Raw genomic sequence first — 27,481 nt, forward strand, 5'->3', positions numbered from 1 at the left:
AGATTGTGGAATTTAGGGAACTAAAACATGAACATTTCTCATGTTGATTTCAGTATCAATTTGAAACCTGTTACTGTCTATAATTAGTCAAAAACATCCCACAACTTATGTTCCCTTTCATAAAAGCTTCTCCTTACTTTTGACAGACACATTTATTATGAATTAGTCATTTATCTAGTCTATGTTGCTTCTCTTTTTCTTAATAATAGGTAGATATATTGACCTGTTTCACAGCAGCCATTGTCACATGAAATAATAGTGTAAACACAGGTGAAGATCAGGGTGCTGCTATTGTGCTATATGTGCTATTGGTTCACTGGAAAGACTGCTGCTCTGCTAAATGGAACAGGACCATAATTACCACCACCATTAGTAACCTGTGTTTAGCCACGGTTTCATGTGGCTGCTGAGAAAAATGTCTATTGTGTGTGGTGCCGTATTTAAGTGCTTTTATTTTGCTCATGGTTTACTTATATATATACAGCCACCATTACAGTGTTCATTTGTTTTTAGAGAAAAATAAAACACTTATTAGAAAGTGAGTCTATTGTAGTTTTTCCCATTTATTTACTTTGTGTAATAATCAATGTCGACTTTATTTTGAAAACAGGAAGTTGTATTTACCTTTTACTCTTGCTGACTTGACACAGATTTGGTCCTTCGAGGGAAAAGTGTTACTGAGAAAAATCTAGCTAGAGCCTTAGCAGGAGACCTGTCAGTCCAAACACCGAGTGTCTGGAAGCCACAGGACCTTTGCTGTTGTCGTTAGGCTGCGAAGATGACAGAGCTGAGGCACCGTGGGGCCAGAGACACCGAGCCGACGTTACAGCAGCAGCCGTCAGAGGACAAGGTAACGTTAGCCACGGCTCAGTCAGTCCCACCATTCGGAAACGATGCTAACGCTAGTTAGCTAGCTAGCTGTTAGAGAGTCCTAATGCATTATCCTTGGGCTCGTTCATCTTGAGTGACTAAAGTCTTGTCAGAACTGATTGGAATCCGGCTTTTTGACACTGCTTTTGCTTCTGGGTACAGATAATCTACCCGGCAAAGGAACAACTGTAACTTAAACGCCACTGAAATACGCCATACAAATCATCCGCCAAACTCTTCATATTTTAGACTTGATTGGCTGATGCTACTTACGGTCTTCCTGGGTGTGCTTTCGTCGTGAACACAACAAGCAAACCAAATAAAGTTAAAATTACATCGAAATGAACCCTCATTTCTTTATTATGTATATGCCGACGTATAGAATAAATCTCCTTCTGTGGTAGAAATATTAAGTTATATTTGAACCGGTGTGTTTATTTCATGCTAAGCAAAGCAGCATTAAATTTCTATATATTTGACTGGTGTTTGGTGAAACGTTTTGGCGCTAGCAATATACGCGGTCTTGCATCAGGACTACATTTAAATATCCTCAAGAGAAATGTTCCATGTCACCTCCTATAATAACTGGTGAGGACTGTTATATCGCTGTCAACTAGCTAACGCAGGCTATTTGTTTTTCCAACATTGTTAGCTAATGTCATCTGTTACTTTAGCCTGTTTACCGATAGACGACGAGGCTGACATCTTTCCTGCTAGAGTCAAAACATTAGCCTGGTTGCTTTGACGTGTATAACAACAATAACAGCTGTTTCAGGCATACTGCTGTCTAGACAGATACCACTGCCGGGTTGTTTTATAATTCAAGGCAAATCGACGCACTGTCCGTGTTGTCAACATGGATGTATTAGTTGCTTTCCAGGGAATAGTCGGAGCCAGGAAGGGGCGTGGTGAGAATCGATCAAGGACGACAGGACGTGATTATCAAACAGCTGACAGCTGATGGGAAAGTGATTAAGACATTAGCTAACAAACCACACAGGGCATGTTAGGGAAATGAGGGTTTACCAGTGAAGCGCGTTCAGTGCTGTGACTTTTTCCCTTATTGAGTCATTTATTACTTTGTGTTTTGGTCGTGATGTGTTTCAGAGCATCCCAGCAGAGTATGTGATGAGGTGGCCTTCCTCAATGTGGAGTGCTTTTCAGGTTATGCAATCAGTCCATTAATTTAATTAGGCTTAATGCTGTTAAGGTTTCATTCCAGCAAATTTAAGGAGATGTTGAGTGTTTTATCTATCTCATGTCTCTCTGTCATCATTTAAACAAAAGAAACAAACATCTTACTAACAACATTTTTTTCTTTGTTGGTCTAGTGTATGAAATCTTTTCTGCCCACAGATACCCATCCAGTATTTTTGTTGTTAGGACTTGTTTTGTCAGTAGTTTGTGAAGTAAAGCTCAAAATGCAGACCTCAGAGCCAACAGCCCCTTTTACATTTTGACAAAAAAACCCATCTGGCTTTTACTTCAGTGGGAAAGGGTTTAATCAGTGTTCACTCCTGGGTCAAAAGACTGTAGTAGTCCCGGGTATTTGTTGGCTCCAGCTTCAATTGGCAGTGATGATAACATGACACTCAAGCTGCAACGATTAATTGAATAATAGATTATTAATCTATTAATAAAGTACTTGGCAACTATTTGGATAATCGATTAATCGGTTTGCATAATTTTTTAAGGAAAAAAAGGTCAAAATTCTCTGATTTCAGCTTCTTAAATGTGAATGTTTTCTGTTTTTTTCTACTCCTCTCTAACAATAAACTGAATATGTTTAGGTTATGGACAAAGCAAGACTTTGAGGACATCATCTTGGGGTTTGGGAAACACTGATCAACATTTTTTTTTTTAACCATTTTCTGACATTTTATGGACCAAACAACTAATCAATTAATCGAGAAAACAACTCGCAATAAAAATAAATGTTAGTTGCAGCACTAGTGGACATGCTAATTTTCACCCCTTTTTAGCAGAATACTTGTCACCTCCATCGGTGACATCTGCAACTGTTTTGCTCCTTTTCATGCTGTTTGACTTGACTTGGTTTGACTCTGTGGATCAGCCCAGAGTGGCAGAGTTTGCATCCTGTCTTATTTTTAGTCAAGTGGCTGGATGAAGCATTTTACTTCCTGTAATGTCCCCCTTTATTTTGTTATCTAAAAGTTTCTGTTATGAAGCAGGAAACTCAGGAAATGTGTTTTTTATCAGCACTAACTTAACACAAGATGAAAGTGAACATGAAACAGTAAAATAAGGCAGATACAAGAAAGCACAAAGAGCAACACAGGAGAGAAACTAAACTTAAAGCCACAGAAAAGAACAAAAGTACTGAGAGCTGAACTCAGAGAGCCTTTTACAGACATATTTCTCTCTGCTCTTCTGCTCACATGAGTTGAGTCTTGGCTTTCCAATGCGTGTTAAAAAACAAAACGAACCAAACAAAAAACACACACACATAAAGTCAGACCAGTCCTCTGGTATTGAGAAAAGGGTCAATTGATTAATTTTAGCTATTTTACCTATATGTTTTTTAAAAAATCTGCATTTCATGCTAATTTTGGAGTAAAAACTGTTAAGGTATTACATGTCTAGACTGTATGAGTGTCTGTTTTTGTAGGTAAACCAACTACACCAGAGCTGCATGACCTCAGTGTCACCACCAGTAAATGACTGGCACTCGGCATGATGATGTTTAATGTCCCTGACAACCTCTGCAGTCTCATTTGGCAACTGCTTTTTAGACATTCAGAATGCACAGGTTTGATACTTACTGATGTATTTTATGTTGTTTATGTTATGTTGTAGAGCAAAATGTGAAAAGCTCACAGACCTTATTTCAGGTATCTAACCAATAACTCATTGACTGTGAGAAAATGAACCTGAAGTGCAAAAAATGTCCATGTTTGCACCACCCTATATAGTTGTAAGGTAATTTAAAGCATTTTTTATGTAGAGGTAATACCAGTGTAAAGCAGAATCTGACCAGCTAAAGATAACAACCTGGTTAGAAAGGATAGCAGGGCAGCCTGACACTGACCCACCCCACCTCCTACAACAAATACCACGCACAACCAGGATTTATTTAGTGTATATGCTAGATAAAATGTAAATGCAGGATTGGAGACCATGTTTACTGTGTCCCAAAATAAGTGTCCTACGTGGATGTGGAAATTCATGCAAATAATAAATTTTCATGTGGTTAAGGTGAGGAAGGCCCACATGCAGTATCACAACAATCATCCACAAGATAAAGTTAATCAGTGCAGGACATAAATCTGTTCTGGTTCTGTTCTTTTAGCAATGTAGTGATCATACCTAGCATGGGCAAAAAGTTTGTGAAAAAGGTGATTATACAGCTGCACAGTTAATTGAATATTAATCTCAATCACAATTTTGGCTTCCCCCAATTGAATGAACATGATTGGCTGTGATATCGTCATTTAAAATACTCTCTTCTCATAGAATTTTCCATATGAACTGCATATGAAATCAAGCACTTCCTACACTAAAAGCCATTCATCTTTCAGCAGCAGCCTGTGCTAAACTTCCTGGATGTTGTGGCTGCAGTCCACAGTAAAGGAGTTATATACAACAGAGAGCAGACTGGCAAAATGAAAATCAGAAAATCTTCTGTTGGGGGGGGGTGAAAAGTTTGGGTATGAGTTTATTTATTTTGTTTCTAGTCGATGCAGTGTGAATAAGAAGCAGCATTTTGATGCACAGAATTATATATCAGCAGGAATGTAGCGCAACATGGAAAGAAAAGCAGAGCTCAGTTTATCAATATTGATCAAAATAATCATGATCATCATTTTGGTCATAACAAACTAACCATAGGTGATTGCTAAATCTGTTTTGACCCTGCTATGACCTTTTTTAATCTGGATCAGCTTCATAAGAATATCTCTTGAAAATGAAGATGACACTGGTTTGTGAAATTAAGAGAACATTTGTTTAGTCAGTTCTAAATTTCTGAATAAGTCACACTTTGCTTTAACTTAATTTGATCAACAGTAAAGATGTCTCAAAATCCAGCTGCAACAGCATTTCCAAACACCGGTGCAGTGCCTCCTCCGGTTGTGTATGTTGCTAATTGAAGACAGTGTGTTCTCAGATGCGATGTTGGAAAGTCTAATTCTAAATGACCTTCTGAATATGTGTCTGGTCTTCAGTTATTCAAACATTTTCAAACAGTTGTTCCAAAATATTTGTGGCAGCTGAGCTCATAGCACAACACAGCTGAAAACCACAAACCTCTTCTTTTTCTTTTTGCGTTATTTCTAAGGCAGCAACACTCCTCTCGTTTTAAAGTCCCATGAAAGACCAACATACTGTACATGTGCTCATCCTTCAACAACCTGCAGCTTTAGCTGTTTCTGTTGCCACTGGTCTTCCAGAAGGCATGAAAGGGGAGGAGTGTTTGTGTGAAATGAGCGCCTATTTTTAACTCCAGCATCCTGAATGACGGATACTGTCTCCATAGAAACCAGCAGGCGGAGAATGGGTCTGACTGTGTGTGTTCTCCTGTGCATGCTCCCGCATTCAGTTAGCGGGGTTTGACAGCTATTGACAGTGTGTTTCATAGAATTTGAGGGAAAGTCAATGAAATTTTCAGAATCATTGAAATTACAGTTTTGGTGTAGCAGAGATGATCAACAGAGATGGGCAGTTGCTCAGGGTCACTATAACAAAAGTGGACACACACTGACTGTTGCTGCTGTTAAGCTGTGAACTTGCCTGCTTTTTGCTATAATAAGAAAGTTTTCTTGTTTTAGTGAGGTCCTTTGCGTGCTATAACAACTTATTTTCCATTTAATTACATATTTTGCATTATTAATATATTGATTTTTGAGGGTTAGTTTGTTATAGCAAGGAATTTCCAGGTGTGTAAGTTTGATCACGATACAATATTATGTTAGTTCTTTGGATGATACAATATTTGATGGTATCACAAAAATAAAGTGCACCACAGTATGATTTCAAATCAGTTCATAAGCTTGCGATTAATATCAGACAAGATCATGTAAATTTTACAGTCAGTCACATTCAACACATTCAGTCACATGATTTATGACTTGTTGAATTTCTGACAAAGTTCTTCCAGACATTTGTGACACAGATGTGCCATTGGAATTTTAAGATAAAAGCATATCTTAAAGATGACAATATAGATTGATTTTTTTGCTTTGCATCGGTCATATTGAATCATTGAACAATCAGCTGATCTTGTTGTGATCAATGTATTGTTATACCCCTGGTTTCTAGTTAAAACATAATAATTTGGTATCTTGTAATACTTAGTAAGCAGGCATCATAGGCATGGCCACAACAGTACTGTGACTTTAACAAAAATTAACTGGCATCATGTTGATAGATGACGTACAACCCCAATTCCATAAAAGTTTGGACACAGTGTAAAATGTCCAAAAAACTAAAGCTAAATCATGAACTTTTTGGGCCAGAGCACACCCCCACCTTACATCAGTCCACCTCAGATGAGCTCAGTCCCAGAGAAGTCTGGGAGTTTCTGGATGATGTCGGTATATGGCTTTCTCTTTGCATGATAGTCTTAACTTTACTGACAACAGTTTTCAGTTCCTGAGCCCTTGTAGTTGAACCCTCATATAGTCATGTTGGGTTTTAATGTAGTGCTGCCTGAAGGATCAAAGACGTTCAGTGTTAGGTTTTGCTCTTACATGCAGAGATTTCTCCAGATTCTCTGAATCTTTTAATGATAATATTGATTTGATGATGAAATCCCTAAATTCATTGCTGTTGTTGAAAAATATTCTGAACCGTTGGACTATTTGCAGGGTTCAACGCTAATATAGTTTTTCACATGCCTGGTCGGACAAGTGGACCAGATATCAGACCAGACACTGGGAATTCAAAGCAATTATTTCATGTAAAGTCCCTCATATAGTACCTTAAAAAACATAAATGGCAGAGCTGTTGCGATATGTTTTCGGTCAGCATTGTAAAGGTAAATGTGTGGAAAGGGGCACAAAATAACTGGCATGCTGTTCAGGCAAAAAGCAAAAAGGATATGTTATTCCTATGGAGAATATCCAGCTGCAGTAATGTAGTAGTGATTGATTCTAAAGACTGGCGTGAGACTGAGTGGGCGTCACAAAACAGCAAGCCGACCATCTGCTGTGTGAATGTGAGGTGAGAACCCTGAGCCTAATTTTGTCACCGGCAGCAGCGAGGTCAGCGGGGGGGGAAAAGTGAAAAGACGAACTGACCTGAAGAAACCTCTCTTTTCATGAGATGAGTTGCAACCATGTGTAACTGCTGCTGTCTGACGGCACCCATCCTTTTATTGTTGTTTCCATGGAGAGGCAGAGATCAGTGTTTTGAACAGGCCTCCGTCACTAAACAGATGGTTCTGAGAAATCAACAATATGGATGGAGATGATTTGGCGCAGTGTTTAGCCTCCCACACACAACCCTGCACTGGCAGTCCTGCTGCTGTTTGTTTAATGCTGTATGTCCACTCTGATATGATCACTCTGCTGCTGTTTGTTCAATGACGTATCAATATTTGTTGATCACACATCAAATAATAGAACACACAATGTACAGTGTATTGAGAATGAAGTGAAACACATACCGTGTTCATGAAAGGACTGGACTAATTAAATTTTGACAGGGCTTAAACAACATTACACATCCATGGTCCACCTACACTGATGTTTTCAATTCTTTTTGCTAATTAGACCTAATTAGACTGTAAAATGCAGGCTGTACTTTATTGACCATTTGCTAAACCCCATCTGCTTTAATGTAAGCTACAGACATTAACAGGTCTGGCTACTAATTACCAGTGACCAACTGTTATTTCCAACTCCAAGCTAACAGGTTACTTTACAAACTTTACAAAAATACCTGTTCAGGCCTGACACAACCAGCATCAGGGAGCCAAAACATTAGCATCTTGGAGTTACGGCTAGTATCAGTGGCTCTACCCTGCTCTTTACTCAGTTTGGGGAAGATTATACCAGCATCCCCACCCAGTGATATTGTGGCTGAGTAGCTTTCCCTTTCAACATAACAACAGTCCAACTGGTTGTGTGACTTTTCTTCCTGGGACATGACGCTTTAACTTCAAGTACAACATGAAGGCAGGCAACAAATCCATACTTGAGAGCCTTTTGCAGTGTTCTTGTTCATTTATCAGCTGGCTAGCTTCAGCCGCAGCTGATAAAATCTGCTAGTGACATTTACCATTTCAGCCAACAAATCGGACGGTTGTTGGATGTAAACAAGAGAAACCGGCGTGCTCTAGTAGCTCACCTGGTAGAGCATGTGACCCACATACTAAGTCCTTGCAGGAGCAGCCGCTGGTTTGTTTCTAGCCTGAGACCCCTTCCTGCATCCCATCCCCCTCCCCCTCCCCCAGTTCCTGTCTCTTCTGGGCTGCTATCAATAAAGGCAACAAACAAACAAGAGAAACATGATTTAGTTTACTCATGTAAAACCGGAGATCCATTGTTTGAAAAATTTGGTGTCCTATTCAAAGTCTTTTTGTAGAAGAAATGCTGTTAATTTTAGTATAATAGACCTTTTTAGAAATAATAGAAACTCAGAATTATTATCATTGGTAACACCTATGTTTATACCTCTATTTCACGTCAAGTTGCTGTGAAAAAGCTGTTTATTTTACAGTGTTTCAACCTGTATTGGATCCATAAAGTACCACATTTATACAGCTTCCATATCTGCAAAGCTGATGATTGCAGCTTGATTGTATTTGCTCTGATGAAATGTAAGATTGCAGTATAAGATAATATTGCTACTCAGGTGGTATCACAATAGAAACTACAGGGCTGAGTGCTTGACTCTGCATTCATTTTCATCTGCTGTAGTGAGTTCATGTCAGTGCTTGACTCAGAGATGTTATGATGAATTAGTGTATCCAGCTCAGAAAGTCAGATGACAGTTGGTTTCCAAATAAGGTTAAGTGAAATCATGAGAAATGTATTCTGAGGAAATTTCTCAGGCGAGGCAGCTGGTCTTTCTTCTGTGGGGAACTGTTTTTGTAATCAAGTGCTGGTGGAAATGGCGCAACATGTGTTTGTGCTGTAAAGGGCAAAAATAATGAGAGCCTTCTAACCTAGATACCGTGTCATGTGATTTTGTTTGAGCACATCCCTGTGGCAGTCTTCATGTAAATAGTATTCTAGTTTGATTGTTTACATGTCGACATAAAGAAAGTGCTGCGTTTACATTCCTTTAGCTACACAGGCTCTTTGTTTAAGAAAAGTAAATACAGTCATATGTCATATTTTTGAATAGTTGAAAAAAGAAAAAAGTAAATTATGAGTAAGAGCTCTTCTGAAACTGCTACATTCACCCAGAATCTAAGATGTAATCAGCTAAAATCTAAATATGTTTTAAATGCAAAGTTTGAAGAGCAGCTTATGTACCTTGTCATTCTGTGGTTGCACCTGTTGTCCTATCGCCTGTTAGCAAGCTGTCTCTGCTAAATGTCAGTGTCTCATGTCTCCTGTCTGTTTGCTTGTCAGGGTTCAGATGGTGAGCTGAAGGTGGAAAAAGATGGAGTGTCAGACAGCGAGTCTAAGGTGGACTCAGGAGTCCCAGAGGTGCCAGTCCCTGCTGATGACACCCCCGTGGTTCTGAACAAGGCCCTGTCCGGACTCTCCTCAAGGTACCGCCGCTGTTGAAGGGAACACCAGACTGCTGAGTTTTGTCTGCAGCAATGAAAGCTCTCTCTGTCTCTCTCTCTCTGACTGTTCAGCTTAGTTTGCCACAAACCTTAAAATGTGTCAGATTCTTGTAAACTTGCTGCTGGATGAGACAGAGCAGCCCCTCCTCTCTCTGCCAGCAGTACCTGCAGGCAGTGAGTCACATCAGAGGAGGACAGAGGACAGGATTACGATACTGACTCATGTCTGCATTCTTCATTCATTATTAACTTCTCAGTATTTTTATGTCAGAAATATAACATTTTATCTATGTTTACGTTTTCACAGTTTATATAGAGACTTTGTTGTCATAATCATTACTGTTGCTGCTCCAGAAACAACCTTTAGTTATACTGAAAACATTCAGTTCTAATCCTGTTCTGAATTTATTCTTTTTGAAAATAATGTTTTTTAAAAAGCACTTATTTAATAATGAAAAATAACCTAAAAGAGCTATCTTAAAGTCATGACAGAATCCAAAACACAAGTAGGTTAGGCCTATTCCAGCCAGTATGAGATTGAGTATTATTATGAGCTACTAAATGAAAGTATTTGGTAAATAACTGTTTTCTAGGACTTAAAATCCATTGGCCTTTTTCCAGTATATCTTTAATAATTTTGATGGTATAGTCATGAAGTTGAAGTTTCTTTCCCAACAAAGACAATGGCCAGCAGAGAATATAAAAATAATTCTGGAAGTTTTTACTATTTAAGGAAACTTAAATAGTAACTTTATTCTGAGTTGTTCTGTGAGTCACTACACTGTTCTGTATATAGAGCTACCAACCTTAACAAGAGGCCCTGTCTTTCCTGCACTTTACGGCACAGCTACACATGTGGAGGTGTCATGATTCATACAAAGGAATCCCTCTTCACACATTCTTTGAACACCAGAGATGAATCACTGTTGAACTGTTAAATATGCATCCCAGGCAGGCATATTATTAGTATCAAATCCAGGATGCCCCTCGATGAGACACAGTTACAGTTTTAACACTGTGAATTATGGATTATTATTAATTATCACCTCACATATAAGCAGTACTACGCATCAAGGTGTCCTGAAGGACGAACAAGACAAACTCTGCAGAGGAAGCGCTGACACTATGCTTGAGGTATCCTGCTATGCAAATATCAAAGTACACCTGCCACTGAATGTCATGAGGGCTGTACCTGGCTTAGGACTTTGTCAGATTTGGCTGTTCAATATGCAGATCTGACTGTTTGTTCCTCTTTTTTTTGTCAGTTTAGCGCCACACTAAGCTCCTGTATCAGCCTACATGAGTCCCACGTTTTAGTCTCATATTTTAATGCCTTTCTTCGTCATCTGTGATGTGAAAACAGCAGATTTCTATGCAGTCAGAGAAACTAAAAGCGTAATCTCAGTGCACCACGAAGGATATCTTCTGCAGGCTACTGACAGCCAAAGAGTCAATCAGAGTGGACGGCAGTAGAGGAGGTTGTACCACTGTCTGCTTCTTAAGTGGTTTAATTGACTTCACTGACAGTCATTACCAGAGCAGAGAGCCTCGCCGCAGCCAAAAGACTGGAGTAGTGCTGCCCTGTCTCACGCTGTCTGGCGTCACGAGGCCGTCCATTTCCAATAACTTTCTCCACCTCCATTACATCACTGTAATGTTTACAGCCTCCAATGCTGTTTCCCCTGTATTAGTCTCGCATAGCCATATCTACACGCTTTGTTTTAGCACTGCGGCAGCTCCTACATTGCTCTGTGTACAGTGACCTTGTTAAAAAGTGAAGACGGACAAAATGTGAGTCCACTCTGGGCCTTCTCCACTGTTAATTCAAGTCACTGATTTTCCTTGGCAGCTCTAAATATCACTTAATTTCCTGAAGTGGTTGGTTATGTTTATTAACCTGTGTATGTTCCTGTTGTGAAAGGAATTTAAACTGAAGCACATCTATGTGTTTCCCTCAGATGGAAGAACTGGTGGGTACGAGGAATCCTCACACTAGCCATGATCTCCTTCTTCTTCTTCATCATCTACCTGGGCCCCATGGTGCTTATGATGATTGTGAGTACAACACCTTTTATCCTACAGAAAATGTGAAATCACGTGTTTTTTTTCTAGCTTCAGTGGCATAAAACACCAATGACCACATTTCCTCCTCAATTAGAGTTGTCAATATACCAGAAATGTAAACTTCAGTATAATACTAGTATTAAAAAAATTTGCTCAATAGCTCTTTTGATACTGTGCCAGTAAATAGATGTAGATGCATAAGAGAGAAAAAAACAGTGCTTTAAAAATGTAACGTTTGAACTTATTTGCATATTAATATGGTTTCATTTTCAAAGTGAGTTGTACGGTGTGTATCGAGGTTCATAGTTGCTCTCTGCCACACGTTTAGTTGAACTTCAGCACACAAATGAAAAACGTCATCTTGTGGTTTAATGGGATCCAGGCTGTCTAAGAACAGGCAGGATTTCTGCTCCTTTCACTTGGGAATTCCCTGAAAATAGGCCTTTCAGCCATTTTGTGTCACTAGGACAGCAGGACATATTCTCTCTCACTGACACACACTCTCTTACACACACTCTCTTACACACACACACACACACCCACACACACACACACACACACACACACACACATAGTGGTGATGCTCCAGTAGTTAGGTCCCTGGTGACTCACTGTTTCTTTGCAGGTCCTCTGTGTTCAGATCAAGTGCTTCCATGAAATTATCACTATCGGATACAGTGTGTACCACTCTTACCACCTGCCCTGGTTCAGGACGTTGAGCTGGTAAGGACACACACACACACACACACACACACACACACACACACACACACACACACACACACACACACACACAAACACACACGCCCCCACAATCACGTACACAATATCACACATTTTATAGAGATGTCATGCACGCAGCACATATCCTGGCTTGCTTCTTTCTTATTGTTTTGTCTCATGTTTTATTTTGTTGCAGACTTCCTGAGGTTTGTTTTCTGACCGGTTTTAATTAGATTTTAGATTATTAAGCCAATCCATAACAAATTCCGTGACTCGTCAGTGCTGTTTGATTGTAGCAGTAGTGATGTACATTATAGTGTTAGATAGCAGAGTCCTGACATTCATTATGCCATGAGCCTGCAAAATCCAAGCTGTATCCCATGTACACCCAGTCATTTTGAACTGGCAAAACAATTCTGGTCATCAACACTTTTCATGTAGAGAAGTGAGTCTGTGAGCAAAATTTGTCCTCATGATAGACTGAATGTCTCAGCCTCACTGTTTTTTATTTTCTGCAGGCATACTGAATGTCTCCTTAGCCGATCCTGTCATTAAGCTGTGAGATATATACATTTGTTCCACCGCTCCACCCCACAGGTACTTCCTGCTGTGTGTGAACTACTTCTTCTATGGTGAGACGGTGACAGATTACTTCTTCACACTGGTACAAAGGGAGGAGCCGCTCCGCATTCTCAGCAAATACCACCGCTTTATCTCCTTCGCCCTCTACCTCACAGGTACAAACACTGAGCCGCCCACTGAGAATAAAACCTAAAAGTCCTCATGTCAATATGTAGGGGGTTAACAGAGTGGGGATAACTTATTTTCTTTAGCAATTATCTGACAGTAATTTTCGTGATTTATCAGTTTTTCATGTCGTCTATAAAATGTCAAAAAAGTGAAAAATGCTCATAACTTTTTCCCAGAGCCCTAAGTGATATCTTCACATTGTTTCTTTTGTCCAACCAACAGTTCAAAACCCAAAGACTCTTCATTTACTATTATAAATGACAAAGAAAAGCAGCAAATCCTCACATTTAAGAAGCTGGAATTAGTAAAAGTTTAACATTTTTGCTTGAAAAATGATCAAAATGATTTATTAGTTGTCAGAATTGTTGCCAATTAATTTTTATTTCAGTTGACTAATTGTTACAGCTTGTTACAGCTGTCTATACTGAGTTTTCTATTTATCTTTTGGCTTTGTAAATGTGTCATGTCATCATGCCAGTGGGCCGCAAAAACCTTGATTCAGGTCATGCAGTATAGCCACATGTCAAGACACAGTTTGTTCTTGTATGGTACACTCAATTGCACCAACAGTTTTATGGGTTATATCTCCACAGTGGTGTCTCGGAGGTGGGGAAAGGTCTGGCTCCACACTCTGACGCACTGAATTTCTTTATCATTCTTCTTCAACATTTGCACGTGGGGAGGTGAACCCTGGCTAAATCTCTGCTAAAGAATAGGTCATAGCCGTTAGGTTATTTACATTTGTATCATTAGTGACCAGGTTAGGGTAACTTTTCTAATTTTCAGTGTGTAGGTTGTTAGCTTGAAGCTTGTTGTTTTCTGTAGTGCTCATAGATGTATTAAGGAGAACTGGATACAGTGCTGTAGGCGAGCCCATTTATTTTCTTGGTATAAAATTACCTGGATCTTACTATGTGGCCCATGGAACAAGTGCACCAGACACTTCCCGCAGCTAACTTCTGGTTTAGCCCTTCGCTAACTTGAATTGGGATAAAATAGGGGAGTAATGATTCTCTAAATACATTATTTAATGTGACTTTTGGTTTTAATTTGATTCGATTTGATAGGATTCTTTGATTTATACAGTTTTGGTACTGTTATCTGTGCCATTATCTATCGAGTCTTGATTTGTAAAAATCAACAGATCATTGATTTTATGCCTGTTAAAACAAACAAACAAAAAAAACAAAATTAAAAAAAAATGTTTTTTTTTTTTTTTTTTACATGCAACAGATACCGCAAGTATGAGGAGGTGGAGAGAAAAACAACTGCTAGGAGAGTCACATATTCTCGATATGGATCTTGAAATTGAATGCTCATTTTGATTGAGAGTCGATATTGAAATTATAACATTCCTAGGATAAAATTATTTTATCCTGTGGCTCTTCTAGACTTAACAGATGTTATCAGACTGAATGGATCAAATCCTGATACTGAAATAAGTCACTGTGTGTTAGTTGTGACAGTCCAAAAAAATGTATCCACCACTTTACAGCTGCTTCTTTCATAATATAAGCTTATGGAGAAAAAGTATTTTTTTTTATGTGTATGACATAAATAAACTGTTTGGTAACTATGTAATTTACTTCATAGCTCAGTGCACCTCCTGGGGGCTTGATAGTGAAGAAGATTTTGAAAATGGTAACATGCAGATGGCAGAAGTAGAGTAGAATGCCGCCTGAAATAGGCCAGTGGAGGGCTTATACCCACAGTCTACATCCGCTGAGTCAGACAACATGTGAGGAAACACAAAGCAGTAACAACCTTAACACTTAAGTCATTTTGAATGAATATTTTCTACTAGAAAGTGAGTCCAAGTTCTATTTGTGGCCTAATCCACAATAGGTCAGTGTACTTTTTTAGCTTAGACAGTTAGTTATTTTAGGTACTGTATTAAGTGGAGGAGTCCCACTTCCTGTGCTGCAGGTTGTCAGTTAGTATCTCACTGCTACTCAAGCTGCTGGCTGGCGCCAAACAGGATGTGAAGAGGAAGGAAGCACCCTGACTGCTTCTGCCTTTTGCCTTCTAGATTCAAGGTGAAACTGATAAAGGTCTCATACCTTGAAATGCAAAAAAAAGCTCTAATGTGCAGCGTTTTAGCATGACATATTAACCTGAAACAGAGAAAAAAATCAATCCAATACCTTTAAGCGACCATTCTCTGAAGGTCTACACTACATTATGTCTGTTCTGAGCTCCTTTCTCTCAGAAAAAAAGTCTGACATATTTTTGACATATTTTTGACATATTTTTGGCTTTGCAACATCCTCTCCTCACCTGTGAAACAAAAGGATCTTGAGCTGCTCCCTGCACAGTAATTCTGGGCTTTGTCTGAAATAGGTCAAGCTAAATTTAGTTGCTAGACCAAAGATGACCAGGATTCTGACTTAACTCATCTCCCTCCTGTCATGAACACCTCTGTCCTCCTGATTATGTCCTCTATTAAGTATTTCACGGTGTTTGTCATCATTTTGTTGCAGGTTTCTGCATGTTTGTGCTGAGCTTGGTGAAGAAACACTACCGCCTTCAGTTCTACATGGTAAGTGGCCCCCTGCCTCCTCCTGGCCTCCAGCCTCAAGACCATTGGGTTATTGATGAGGCATGTGTGTGGAGAAGTGGGCCAGAGGATTGCTCTAATAGAAATGTCTGGCACACAGTCATTCGGTCCAGTAAAACTGTTGCTTGGTAACTTAAAGAGCATCCAATCATGTAACAAAACATCCATTATATGGGTAAGGTCAAGCAGATCCAGACAGAGAGAAAGTGTCTTTGTTCATACACAGTTTTACAGCTTCATACACACAGACATTCCCACCTATCAGTTGAGTATGCATGCAGTGTTTTTACTCCAGTTCTGTACAGACATTACATATGAATAAAATGGTCAGTCTTTGCAGCAGATGCCAAAGAAAACCATCAAATGAATAGACACATTTTAAAAAAACATAATTAAAGGCACAATTCATCCCAAAATCAAAAATACATATTTTTCACCTGGAGTGTCTGCCTTCTATAAAGATAATCCACACACTCTGCAGTTTCACATAGGAACTACTTTATTTCAAGTAGAAAAGAAAGTAGTTCTGGTAGATTGTACTGTAGAAAGAAAGTAGTTCCTACATGAAACTGCTCACAACGAGGTCTGTAGATTATCTTTGATCATTTTTGCTTTGAGCACCACGAGCAGAGAGCTATTTAGTCCTGTTATATTGGAGAGAAGGCAGACATCTGTACAGCCCATATCTCTGAAACTCTGCAACTCACACCAGAACTATCAAGATGGATAAAAAGCACTACAGGCCATGAGAAATAATATGTGTTTTTGATTTCTGGGTGAACTGTCTCTGTTACAGTGCTCACAATGTACGAACCCTAACCCACACTTAGGAATCTTATTTCAGTCGCTCTACTCCAGTCCTTGGCTTTATTGATCATTGCTTTTGTTTCAAAAACTCCATGAGACTGTCTCTATGTTCAAAATCTCCTAGCTTGTCTTTGGTAATATATGTTAGCTTTTATGTAGCAACACATTGATAGACCCTTTTTTTAATTCAATTTTATTTTAGTTTTTGAAAGACTTACATACATATATTGTTATTTTCAGGGTACAGGAACACAAGGCATATTTTTATATTATGGAGGTAGACTCCAGTACATAAGGAAAAATAAACAAATAAGTCCATGAGAGAAAAGACAAAAAAAAAAAAAAAACAATAGTGAGAAAACATGTTACACTTATATCCTCATACCTCACACTGTTTATCACCATTTATCACCTACAATTTCTTCCCAAGGTCTCCTTGCCAAGTCAGTTTCACATTAACAGACTGTTTAAATATCCTTCATATATTGATTCATATTTGGTTTGTTCACATTTTAGCTTTTACAGTATGTGTCCAGTCTAAGAATTGTTTACAAGAAAGAAACAATCATGTAAAATAAAGTTTGAATTGCGAGCTGATGTAAACTTATCTTAAGTGTAAACATACTTGCTTAATCTTGTCATATTGTCTCCACAGTTCGGTTGGACCCATGTGACTCTGCTGATCGTGGTGACTCAGTCTCACCTTATCATTCACAACCTGTTTGAGGGCATGATCTGGTAAGTGAGCTGTCCTTTATCTACATTGATGCTATACAGTTAAACTAATTCAGCTGTAAAATGGCTTCTTCTCTCCTCCACAAATCAAATCTAATTATGTTGAAATCTAATTCTGTTCATTTGTAGGCCTCAAGTATGTACAGATGATAAGCTAGTAATTACTTTTTCATTTAGTCTGAAATATGACTCTTGTGCAAACTCTTTGTTTGTCTGAATAGGTTCATTGTGCCAATTTCCTGTGTGATCTGTAATGACATCATGGCCTACATGTTTGGTTTCTTCTTCGGCCGCACCCCTCTCATCAAGGTTGGTTGTCTCACTGTTAATCTTAGCTTTGTAAATCATTAACGCAAGCACCGTGTTTGTTTCTCATCAGTCATTCTCACGTGTTTATAATGTATTAGTACCCAGTGTTTGAAGATTATTCTCCTCTCCAGTTTTGGTTGTAATGCTAGTGTAAGTCAGTCAGTACTGCATAGCAATCATACAACCCTGGTTCCAAAAAATGAAAATAAATAAGACAATGCAGTGATTTGAAAATCCTTTTTGACCTTTATTCAATTGAATACAACACAAAGACCAAATATTTAATGTTCAGACTGATAAACTTCATTGTTTTTTGCAAATACACACTCATTCTGAATTTAATGCCTACAACATGGTCCAAAAAATTAAGATTGGGGCATGTTTATCACTTTGATAAATCACCTTTTCTTTTATCACACTCAGTAAATGTTTGGGAGCTGAGACACTAATTATTGAAGTTTTGAAAGTAAACATTCCTTTCTTTCTTCATTCTTTACTATTCTTTCTTGATATACGACTTCAGTTGCTCAGCAGTCCAAGGTCTCTGTTGTGGTATTTTCATGATGCACCACACATTTTCACTCTTTTACTACAAAGCCACACTGGTGTAACAAGTGTCTTGTCATGGTCTTGCTGAAATAAGCAGGGCCGTCTCTGAAAAACACGTGTGTCTGGAGGCAGCATATGTTCCTTCAGAACCTGTATGTACCTTTGAGCATTAATGGAGCCTTCACAGATGTGCAAGTTACCCATGATGCCATGGGCACTAACACAGCCCCATACCATCACAGATGCTGGCTTTGTCATCAAACCATAGTCAGTCTATTTCAGATGAGCTGGATTTCAAAGAGTCTGCGGCCTTTCTGGATGTTTTAATGTGTGGCATTTTACAGTGTTAGTTCAGATCTGAACTCAACCTGTAAAACACCAAGGTCACAATCACACAAACACACAAACCAACTGAGCAGCAGTAGACCATCATCTCCCGTGTTCTGTGATGTAAACTAACTACTTTTGTAAAAGTACAGGAGTCTGGTGGCTTTGAAGGAGCTTACAAAGGCTTCATTTCCCCGTCAGAAAGGGCTGTCAGAAAAGGTCTGTCTCTGTAGGGATCTTTTCCCTCATTTTCTCAGACACTTCGAATAACAATCTGAGCCTGTCAGTGGCAAAAACAAGCTCTTTTTTTTGACCGAAGGATTACCTTGCAGCTGAGCTGATCAACTAGACCAATTCCAAAACTTTTCGCACCTCATTTAGACACCACAGTGTTTACAAAAAAAGGTCCAGGTTTAAAAATACAGGAATTACAATTTAAGCTGGTACCCACATCTTGACTGTGTCCTCTGCAGCTGTCACCTAAGAAGACGTGGGAGGGATTCATCGGTGGATTCTTCTCCACCATCGTGTTTGGCATCTTGGTAAGAGGGGATTATCTTTATAAAGAATTCTATATTTTGTCTACATTTTCCCACGTTTTGATAATATTTGGCACATTTAATGACTGTATATTTTCATTAAGACTTGCTGAAGATTTGTTTGAAAGACTTAATGTAATACATTGGGCTGTAGTTTTTAATAAACATCAGGCTTTGAAAGTTGATTTTATCGGCTCTTAACACTGAGAAGTTAGCTGCATCTGGAGCCACACATCTTTAAATGTTTCTTACTTGTTGTTAGTTCCCAGTTGGTGCAGCCATATATTCTGGCCACAGTTGCACAAATGTTACAACAAGATGAAGAAACATGCTGTGATGTAAACACAAGTCTGTGTTACCATTCAGAGCTGTCTCCTTAGTTGTTGTGATGTGTTCATTTTCCTCTGGGTCGTTGAGGTGTGTAACATATAGATAAAGCATCCATTTGATTTCTGAACTATAACAAACGAGGGCTAAAACACTATCAGTTTAAAGCAGCGTTGCAGCTTTTTTCCCTCTTTAGTCTGTCATCATTTGACAGGGAACGTACTCTGCTCCCTAAAAAAGACTCACAGGAAAGAGATGATGTGACCTCAGAGTAAACTGACACCTGTTCTCCCCGCAGCTCTCCTATGTGATGGCGGGCTGCCGCTACTTTGTGTGTCCTGTGGAATTCAACAACGATTCCAACAGTTTCCAGGTGGACTGTGAGCCATCGGAGCTCTTCCAGCTCCAGGACTACGCCCTGCCCTCCATCCTGGAGTCTGTCACAGGATGGGTAAGACTCACCTACAATCCTCACTGTGTCTCTTTGCCTTATGATCCCACAAGTCACATTCAAACTAGTGTGAATATGTTAAGAATGAAATCAGAGCTGCAACAAGTTAATTGAATAATCAATTATTGAATTACATACCCACTATTTATTTATTAATGGATTTGTGTCAATTTTTAGGAATTCTCTGATTCCAGCTTCTTAAATATGTTCTTTGCTCCTCTCTAACAGTAAACTGAGTTTTTAAACGTTTTTAAACTTAATTTTTCACAATTTTCTGACATTTAATGGACCAAACAAGATTAAATGAAAAAATATTGAGAGATATAATATTGAGAAAAAAATTGACAGATTAATCAAGTATGAAAATAATTGTTAGTTGCACCCCTAAATGTGAAAGCTAGTATTTTGTGCCGGTGTGCCAAAATGTTAGTTGGATCCAAGATATTCATGGTATATTGTGTTTGTGCAGCATCTTCTGTAACATGTTGGCACAATGCCTACTGATAAAATACAATACCTTTGTAAAAGTGTAGGAAAGTATAATGTAATATGCCAGTTTTTTGGTAAATAATCATTTTTATTTATACAGTGAATGAGTTCGTAGTTTTAGCTCATATAAAGCGACGATGAAATTTCCAAATCCAGTTAAGAAATGCAGAACTAAACAATGGGAAATGGGTAAAAATTAATGTGGTGGAATCTTTTATTAGGCAGTCCTCCAATGAAGCACACGTCTCTGATCTTCTCCTCTTGTCTCCACAGTCCACAGTGCGTCTCTATCCATTCCAGATCCACAGCATTGCCCTCTCTAGCTTCGCCTCCATCGTGGGACCGTTCGGCGGCTTCTTTGCCAGCGGCTTCAAGAGAGCCTTCAAGATCAAGGTAGGGACGAAGGACAGCTTCATTTGTACTGTCAGTCTGCTGCATAGTGTTTGTCAGCTGTAGACAGTCTTAGATTCCTACAGAATATTCTGTGTACTTGATATCTGTCAGTGTCTGTCAGCCTTTAGAGGAGCGGTCCAAACACATGTTCTGTCTTTTGTCCTTTCAGGATTTTGCCAACACTATCCCGGGTCATGGTGGCATTATGGACAGATTCGACTGTCAGTACCTCATGGCTACATTTGTCAATGTCTACATTGCCAGCTTCATCAGGTAAACACACATTTACACATGATAGAAGGATACTTGACTACATTAATTATCAGGTATTGTCTCCATAATAACAGTGTGAGATTTTACTGTTGAATTAGTGGGTATTTTTTGAATGGGCCCTTGATTTCAGACATACAGACCAAAGCAGCCTCTTTTCGTTCCCCTTAACTGTTGTTTTTGGCAGCTGTCAGTGGCACATGTTATCAGCAGTAGCTGGCAAGCTTTCTAATTACCATTATCCCAATGAGCTGGTTGAAAGCTACAGGTCTCAGTTATTACAGGCTAACTACATAGTTTATCGTAGTATTGGAGTACTTCATTTAGTGGAAAAATGTACAATCAGGCTCTAATTTGTTCTTACATAATCCTTATTTGTTTCTATTTACAAGCAACATGTTTCACTTCACAAGAGAAATGGATTAGACAACGAGGACTAACTAAAATGTGATTATGTACGGGACTTGAAAATATTTTATTGATAACAATGCCATTATCGATTCTGCTTGGCTATTTATTATCAGTCACATCACTGATTCCTGATCAGTTTTAGATGAGCTAGCTGCAGCAACAGCCTGACATCATCAAAAAATGGATTAAAATGAAAGAATATTTGTTCAGTGTTTGTTTTCATGTAGTTTTTCTTAGTCAAAGAAAAAAATCTGCTCAGCCTGCCTGAGTGGCGCGAATATTATTGTAACATGATATTTACCCTCAGGAACAGACGTGCTGCTCTGTTGGGAAGCAGTCGCACTCAGGCGTAGACTGTCAAACCCTCGCCATTCTGTGTTGCGTAAAAAGCTGTTTAAGCATGTGGTGTTTCCACCCTTACTTGAAATATTCATTTTGCAAACATTACAACAGGCACTGTTGTCATTTTACTTCATGAAATGAACCCACACTTTGGACCGGTTCTTCCTGTCCACCAAGACTCCTCTTTGTTCAAATTCCCAGCACTCTAGAAACATGAGTTAGATGTCATTCAGCCATACTAATGTCTGATTTGACAGATTATGTCAAAGTGTTTCATTTGAATTCTGAGGCAAAATGCTCTATAACCATGTACCAGCGTATTGTGATGTGAATACACAGCCCTTCTTCCTGTATTAATTTCAGATTAAAAGCCTTCTAGCGTTTATGACATGATGAGAAATTGCTGTGATGTATTTTATAATCAAATAAATATATTTCAGATACATTTTAAATTCACGCCTTGTGCTCCTGCATTAGCGCTGACAAATGCACAGTTTAATCTATCCCTTATAAGCCTAGTTACGGTTGCTATAATTGGACAGTCACCGCTCCAAAGAAGGATTTAGTAAAAAGGTCAATTCTGAGTTTATTGTGGATAAAGGATTTACGCTTGTTTCATCGTCTTCTCCCTCCTCTCAGGGGCCCCAACCCCACCAAGGTGATCCAGCAGCTCCTGGCTCTCCGTGCCGATCAGCAGCTCCACATTTTCAACTCCCTGAAGGCTCACCTCACAGAGAAGGGCCTGCTGCCAGCCCTGGAGGAGGCCGCCGCCTAGAGCCCCCCCCCCCCACCACCAATACCAGCTCGCCCTGACAGAGAGGGAGACCAGAGAGAGAGAGAGAGAGAGAGAGAGAGAGAGAGAGAGAGAGAGAGGAGGGGAGCACGCGAGGGCACTGCGCAGTCACGGAGTTCTGGGAGAGTCACAGTGCTTCGTGTGAGCGAGAACGCATCGAAGAAAAAAAAAAAAACAAAACGAACAAGAAAAAACCACGGCCTTGGGTCATTCCGTTTCATTTTAGGGTGTGAGAGTGGAGCATGTGTGTGTGTCCATTCAGTGTGTGAATCATGTTTCTGAAAGTGTTTTCAGGTTGAGTTAGTGAGTTACTGTACTGTTACACATTTCCATTGTATCTATTCACACTGTTGAACAAACCGTTGGTCAGCTGTACATTTCTACCTGTATACAGGATAACCTCTATAATACCTATTAATGTGTGTTAATATTTTATTGTACTTTTGTGTTTTTGTTTTAATGCACTGCTCTCAACCCAGTTACTCACTGTATTGTTCCCTCAGCTACACCCCCCTCGCCAAATTTAAGTTTTAATTTTCTTTAATGTGATTGTTTCTATTTATACATAGATGGTTTTTATATTTGCTATGTTCTATTATATCTTAATGTCGTGTCTGTTTTATTCAGACTGAATTCACCTTTGCCATCAGCCACATGCATTTATGTCTTTTTCCTGTGTTTTCACTGCCATTCATCATTTCAAAGCCAAATCACTGACATCATAATATCATGTCTTATCACGCAGCAAGATGAAAAGTTACCCTGAAGTGTTCGTCAGGATTGATGCGTTTTATAAATTGAAGAATCCAGTCTGTGAGTTGGTCGGTTTTGTGCTGTAGAGCAGTTTGCAGCGTTTCATACATAGTTGTGTTTGACTGTGAATCAAAAGATATCTCTGAAGGCCAGTGCGACACACACCAGCACCTCTTTCAGCATAATAGTCAAAGTCTGCCCTCACCTGGTTGCTATTTCATTTCAAAAGCAGAAATATTATACTGTTCATACTTTTTTTTTTCAAAGTCTCTAACAAGGAGCTGTTAGCAGTTTTACATGTTAATAAGGTGATGGGATCGGGGATTCTATTTGAGACATTGTTGGGATGAGACACAGTGATGGTGTCTGTGTGTTATAACCTCGCCCTGTTCACTGCTTCGCAGCAGGAACCCAAAAATGTATAACAATCACTGGTCAGGTTGGAGTTCACCTACACAATCATCTGCTGCACACAGCCATCATTGTTCAGGAGGGTTTACTGTAGGAGTCTGTGATTTTTATGCCACTGGTAAATGTTTGTTTTATTTGGTGGGAAAAATATAAAAGCTGAAGACAGTGTTGACTTTATTTCTGTAAGTTATGTTGCCACCCATTAAAGGGGCACCAGTTTGACACAGGAGGATGAGTCAGTGCTCCTCAGCTTGTGAAAACAGTTGTTTAATGTCTTCTGTGGCAATGGAGGGAGCTCTAAGTCTGGGAAAATAACTCAGTTGTCAGTGTGATGTGAGTGAACGTAAGCATGGAGACTTAAAAGCCAGCATTACGAAAAAGGATTTAATGAAAGATGTGACTAATGCATAATGGGAAACGTAGGCTTAAGTGATACTAGAGACTAGAAGTCGGGATATCTCGGCTTATGATGCATCAATTTTGCCGATTATCATTTTAATCTGCCTTTTACAAGTTTATGGAATTGCTTGGCCAGCCAACACAGTCTGTTCTGTTCTCTTGTTTTTTTTTTTATTGATAATATTTTTATTTTAAGAATGAGTCACTGGTTTAAGATCAAGACTAATCTGTTTATAACTCACAGTATACAGCTGGTGGACAGCAAATCTACTTGCGTTTAAAGGATGTGTAAGGTTGCCAGCCATACTCATTAATCAACCAATCACCTCAGGCTGTCCATGCTTGTTCACATTCATCATTTTGTTTCTATCCAATCAGAGAAGTCGATTAATTTATCCTTGTTGGTGGAAGCCAAATAAATGAATTGAAGTTCTATAGGTGTTAATATACACTAAGTAAGTGTAACCCAGGCATTTCTGTACCCAGTGTTGTCTGACAAAAAAAGCAATACGAACATTAATACAGTAGTCAGTGTAGCAGGGATGTGAAGGTCAGTATCTGGGTGTCTGTATGGTAATCACATGAAACAGCTTATAATCATGTTATTAATCAGGCTCATTTTGGAAATAGATAAATTTAATGTCATCGATCTGTCCTCAAAAATGAACATTTTTAAGCAAAAGACTCAACTTAGTATTTGTTTTTGCTTCACTCCGGCTTCATTCAGTTGACTTTGGTGTGTTTTCAGATGGAATGAACCACTGTACAAACCAACATGACTTTACATGTGTTTACCCCATGTTCGAATGTCACTCATTCATATTTTCATTGATGTCATTTCAATCATGTCTTTGGTTCGACTTGTGTGATACCCAATCTGTCTTAACTGTATCTTTCTTAAAGTATTTATTTTATTTACTGTAAGCAAATCTTTTCAAAGTTACTATATTGTACATTTAAGATTTAGAAAACATGTTGAGTGTTCTTTAGTATTTTTGGTTAGAGGAATATTTAAAGTGTTATTATTATTATTATTATTGCCATATAGGAGAGAGATTGTTGAGGTAACAGAGGAGTGTTTCCTCTGTCTGTTCTTGCTGTGACTGTAGTGCAGTTGGGTGTTTTCTTGGCTCTTCCCCGGTAGCTGTCATGTGTGTCGCAGTGCAAGCTGAAGCAGCGCAGACACTCGTAGCACTGCGTTGCATCGTCTCCCTTCGAGTATACAGGAAGTTTCCAGAACGTAACGTGAAGACAGTCTTATATTTCCTCACTGCCTCTGTGGTGGTTCGACGTTTGAGGCTTTTAAGCCCCCGCAGCAGCTCTAGTACTGCCATTTCTCTGTCTGGTGTTACAGACGGCCACTAGAGCGAGCTGGAGCTCCTGTGGTCGGCCTGTCGAGTGTAACACTGATGCTGCATCTGAGCAGGAAGGTCTGACCCTTTGTTACTGCTGTCCGAGACATTCCACTTTCCCTGAAGTTCAGATTTGCTCACAGGGGGGCAGAATACAAGGGATTAACACTGTAAAAAAAAAAAAAGAAAAAAAAGAAAGAAAAAAAAGAAAACTCATAATTTCAACTGTTTTAACTATGTTTTGAGTTTGGAATTAAACTCAAACTTTAAATTAAAACAAACAAACAAACAAAAAAAACTAAGAAAAAGTTTCCCAACCTATAATCTTCTGTTGAGACAACTTTCTTTTCTTCTTAAGATAAACTTCAATCTTTGATTTTTAGAAAACAAAAAAAGTCTGTTTCAGAAATTGAGTAAATTCATTAAAATGAAAGTGAGAAATGGCTAATATATATTTTCCATTGCAACTAGGGATGTTAATGACTAGTCATTAATTAAACATTTACCTGATTAAAATGTTTATAATGATAATTAATTGATAGTCCAAAAATGGCAGTAAATATTCCCTCATTTGCAATTGTTTTCTCTGATGGAGCCATTTGTTGAATAAGGAAACGAAAATGAGAAAAAAAAAAAAGAAATAAAGAGACTTGAACTTTAATTTAACATTATAAACAATCTGATTTTTGCATCTTATGAATTGTTAATGATCAATTGATTAATTGATCGCTAGTGTTTTCAACTATCAGTTAAGGAAACTGCACAAAATTTGCAACCTTAATGGCATCAAATAATGACAAACCAGGTTCACAGCTCACTGTGAACAATTTATGAATTCCAGAATTGTTTTGGGTTCTAAAACTCAAAAGTGCAGGTTTATTTGAAGAAGAAAAGTAAATTATCTTACCAAGAGATGGATGAGAGCAGCTATATGTCACTTCCCTCGACCACACACCCTTTCCGGTGAAAACAAGTACTGTTGAAGTGCCAACGCCAAAATTGAAACGACTAGCATCACTGAATGTTAATGTTCGTGATAAAGTTAGTTAAGCATAACACCACAGTGGACAGGCTACTAAAACAGCAAAATTGTGTCATAAAAAAGTGACAGATGAACTACATGACCCAGAGGCTCAGTAAATGTCATGATATGCCACTCATCAATGGCGCTCCTCCATTTTGAACGCATCAACCACTATTTCTTTATTTATTTTTTCTATGTAACAACACAGCTCGCTGATCGGCAAAGACATAGCTTATTGCTAACCTGGATGGCCGTAAGATTTGGGCCCCTAATATCTCAAAAGTGATTCAATTTTCTTATTCTGTGTGTTTAAAAAAAGACCTCGGAATTTGTATTGACAAAGTACCCAGATGGGTTGATCTCGTCCAGTATAGGTCGGTAAAGTTTTAGTTTATTTCAAAAGTTTGACTCAAAACTTCGAATTCTGAGGTTTTACAGTGTTCGATTAAAAAAGAAGCCTGGCTGGTTGTTTTTTGTTGTTGTTTTTCTCGTTTCATGGCACCCAGGAAACACCTCTGTGCCATTTTTCAATCAACACAGTGCCACTTTGCGTTGGTGTCTCCTGCCCAGCCAGGACCCTCTGTAAGGAATGTACTATGGGAGTTGTTGTGACTGTCCCCACATATTGTAGGCTCCCCCTTTTGTGGACATTTTATTTTGTGGTTATAGATTTCTCTTCTAAAGCTGTATGATTTCAGTATATTATTCTTAAACTGTGCAATGGTTTGTGTTGAGTTTTGTCCAGAGAAAAGTTGTACTCTTTGATGCTGAAATGTGCTTTGCCTTGGTTCTAAGAAAATTAAAGGTATAAAAAAAAACATCATGTGGTGTTTTGTGTGCGTGTGACCTGGTTTCTTCCCTCTTGGGCTTCTTCCCCATTTTGAAATAGATTTTCAGTTGATTGTGTTACAACTATGGCCTGATTTTGCAATAGTTTATTTCTTACAGAATGAGGAAGCATTGCAGTTACTGTATTTAATGGTCAGCACGTAGTACCTTAAGGAACACCTCAGTTGCTGACTGTGTGCTGCAGCAGTGAAGCAGCATGCTCACTGACAGGCTCAAACCAGGAGGTGAAAACCATTTCCTTTCTGAAGACACCCGTGGTTTTTCTAGACACCCGTCAACGTTAGTC

General features: G+C 38.8%; 1 protein-coding gene across 1 annotated transcript; it reads left to right on the forward strand.

The window, feature by feature from the left end:
- Positions 1 to 622: 622 nt before the first annotated feature.
- Positions 623 to 22,396, forward strand: cds2 (CDP-diacylglycerol synthase (phosphatidate cytidylyltransferase) 2). The gene is made up of 13 exons (XM_084729122.1): positions 623 to 850; positions 9,411 to 9,553; positions 11,530 to 11,626; positions 12,261 to 12,358; positions 12,956 to 13,095; positions 15,589 to 15,647; positions 17,128 to 17,210; positions 17,429 to 17,516; positions 18,866 to 18,934; positions 19,557 to 19,709; positions 20,472 to 20,591; positions 20,761 to 20,864; positions 22,254 to 22,396. The coding sequence occupies exons 1-13, from the start codon at positions 779 to 781 to the stop codon at positions 22,387 to 22,389; spliced, it is 1,362 nt and encodes a 453-aa protein (XP_084585248.1). The 5' UTR covers positions 623 to 778; the 3' UTR covers positions 22,390 to 22,396.
- Positions 22,397 to 27,481: the final 5,085 nt, after the last annotated feature.

Source organism: Lutjanus erythropterus, chromosome 10 (assembly GCF_056507025.1).
Source record: "Lutjanus erythropterus isolate fLutEry1 chromosome 10, fLutEry1.hap2, whole genome shotgun sequence".
NCBI classification, from domain to species: domain Eukaryota; kingdom Metazoa; phylum Chordata; class Actinopteri; order Lutjaniformes; family Lutjanidae; genus Lutjanus; species Lutjanus erythropterus.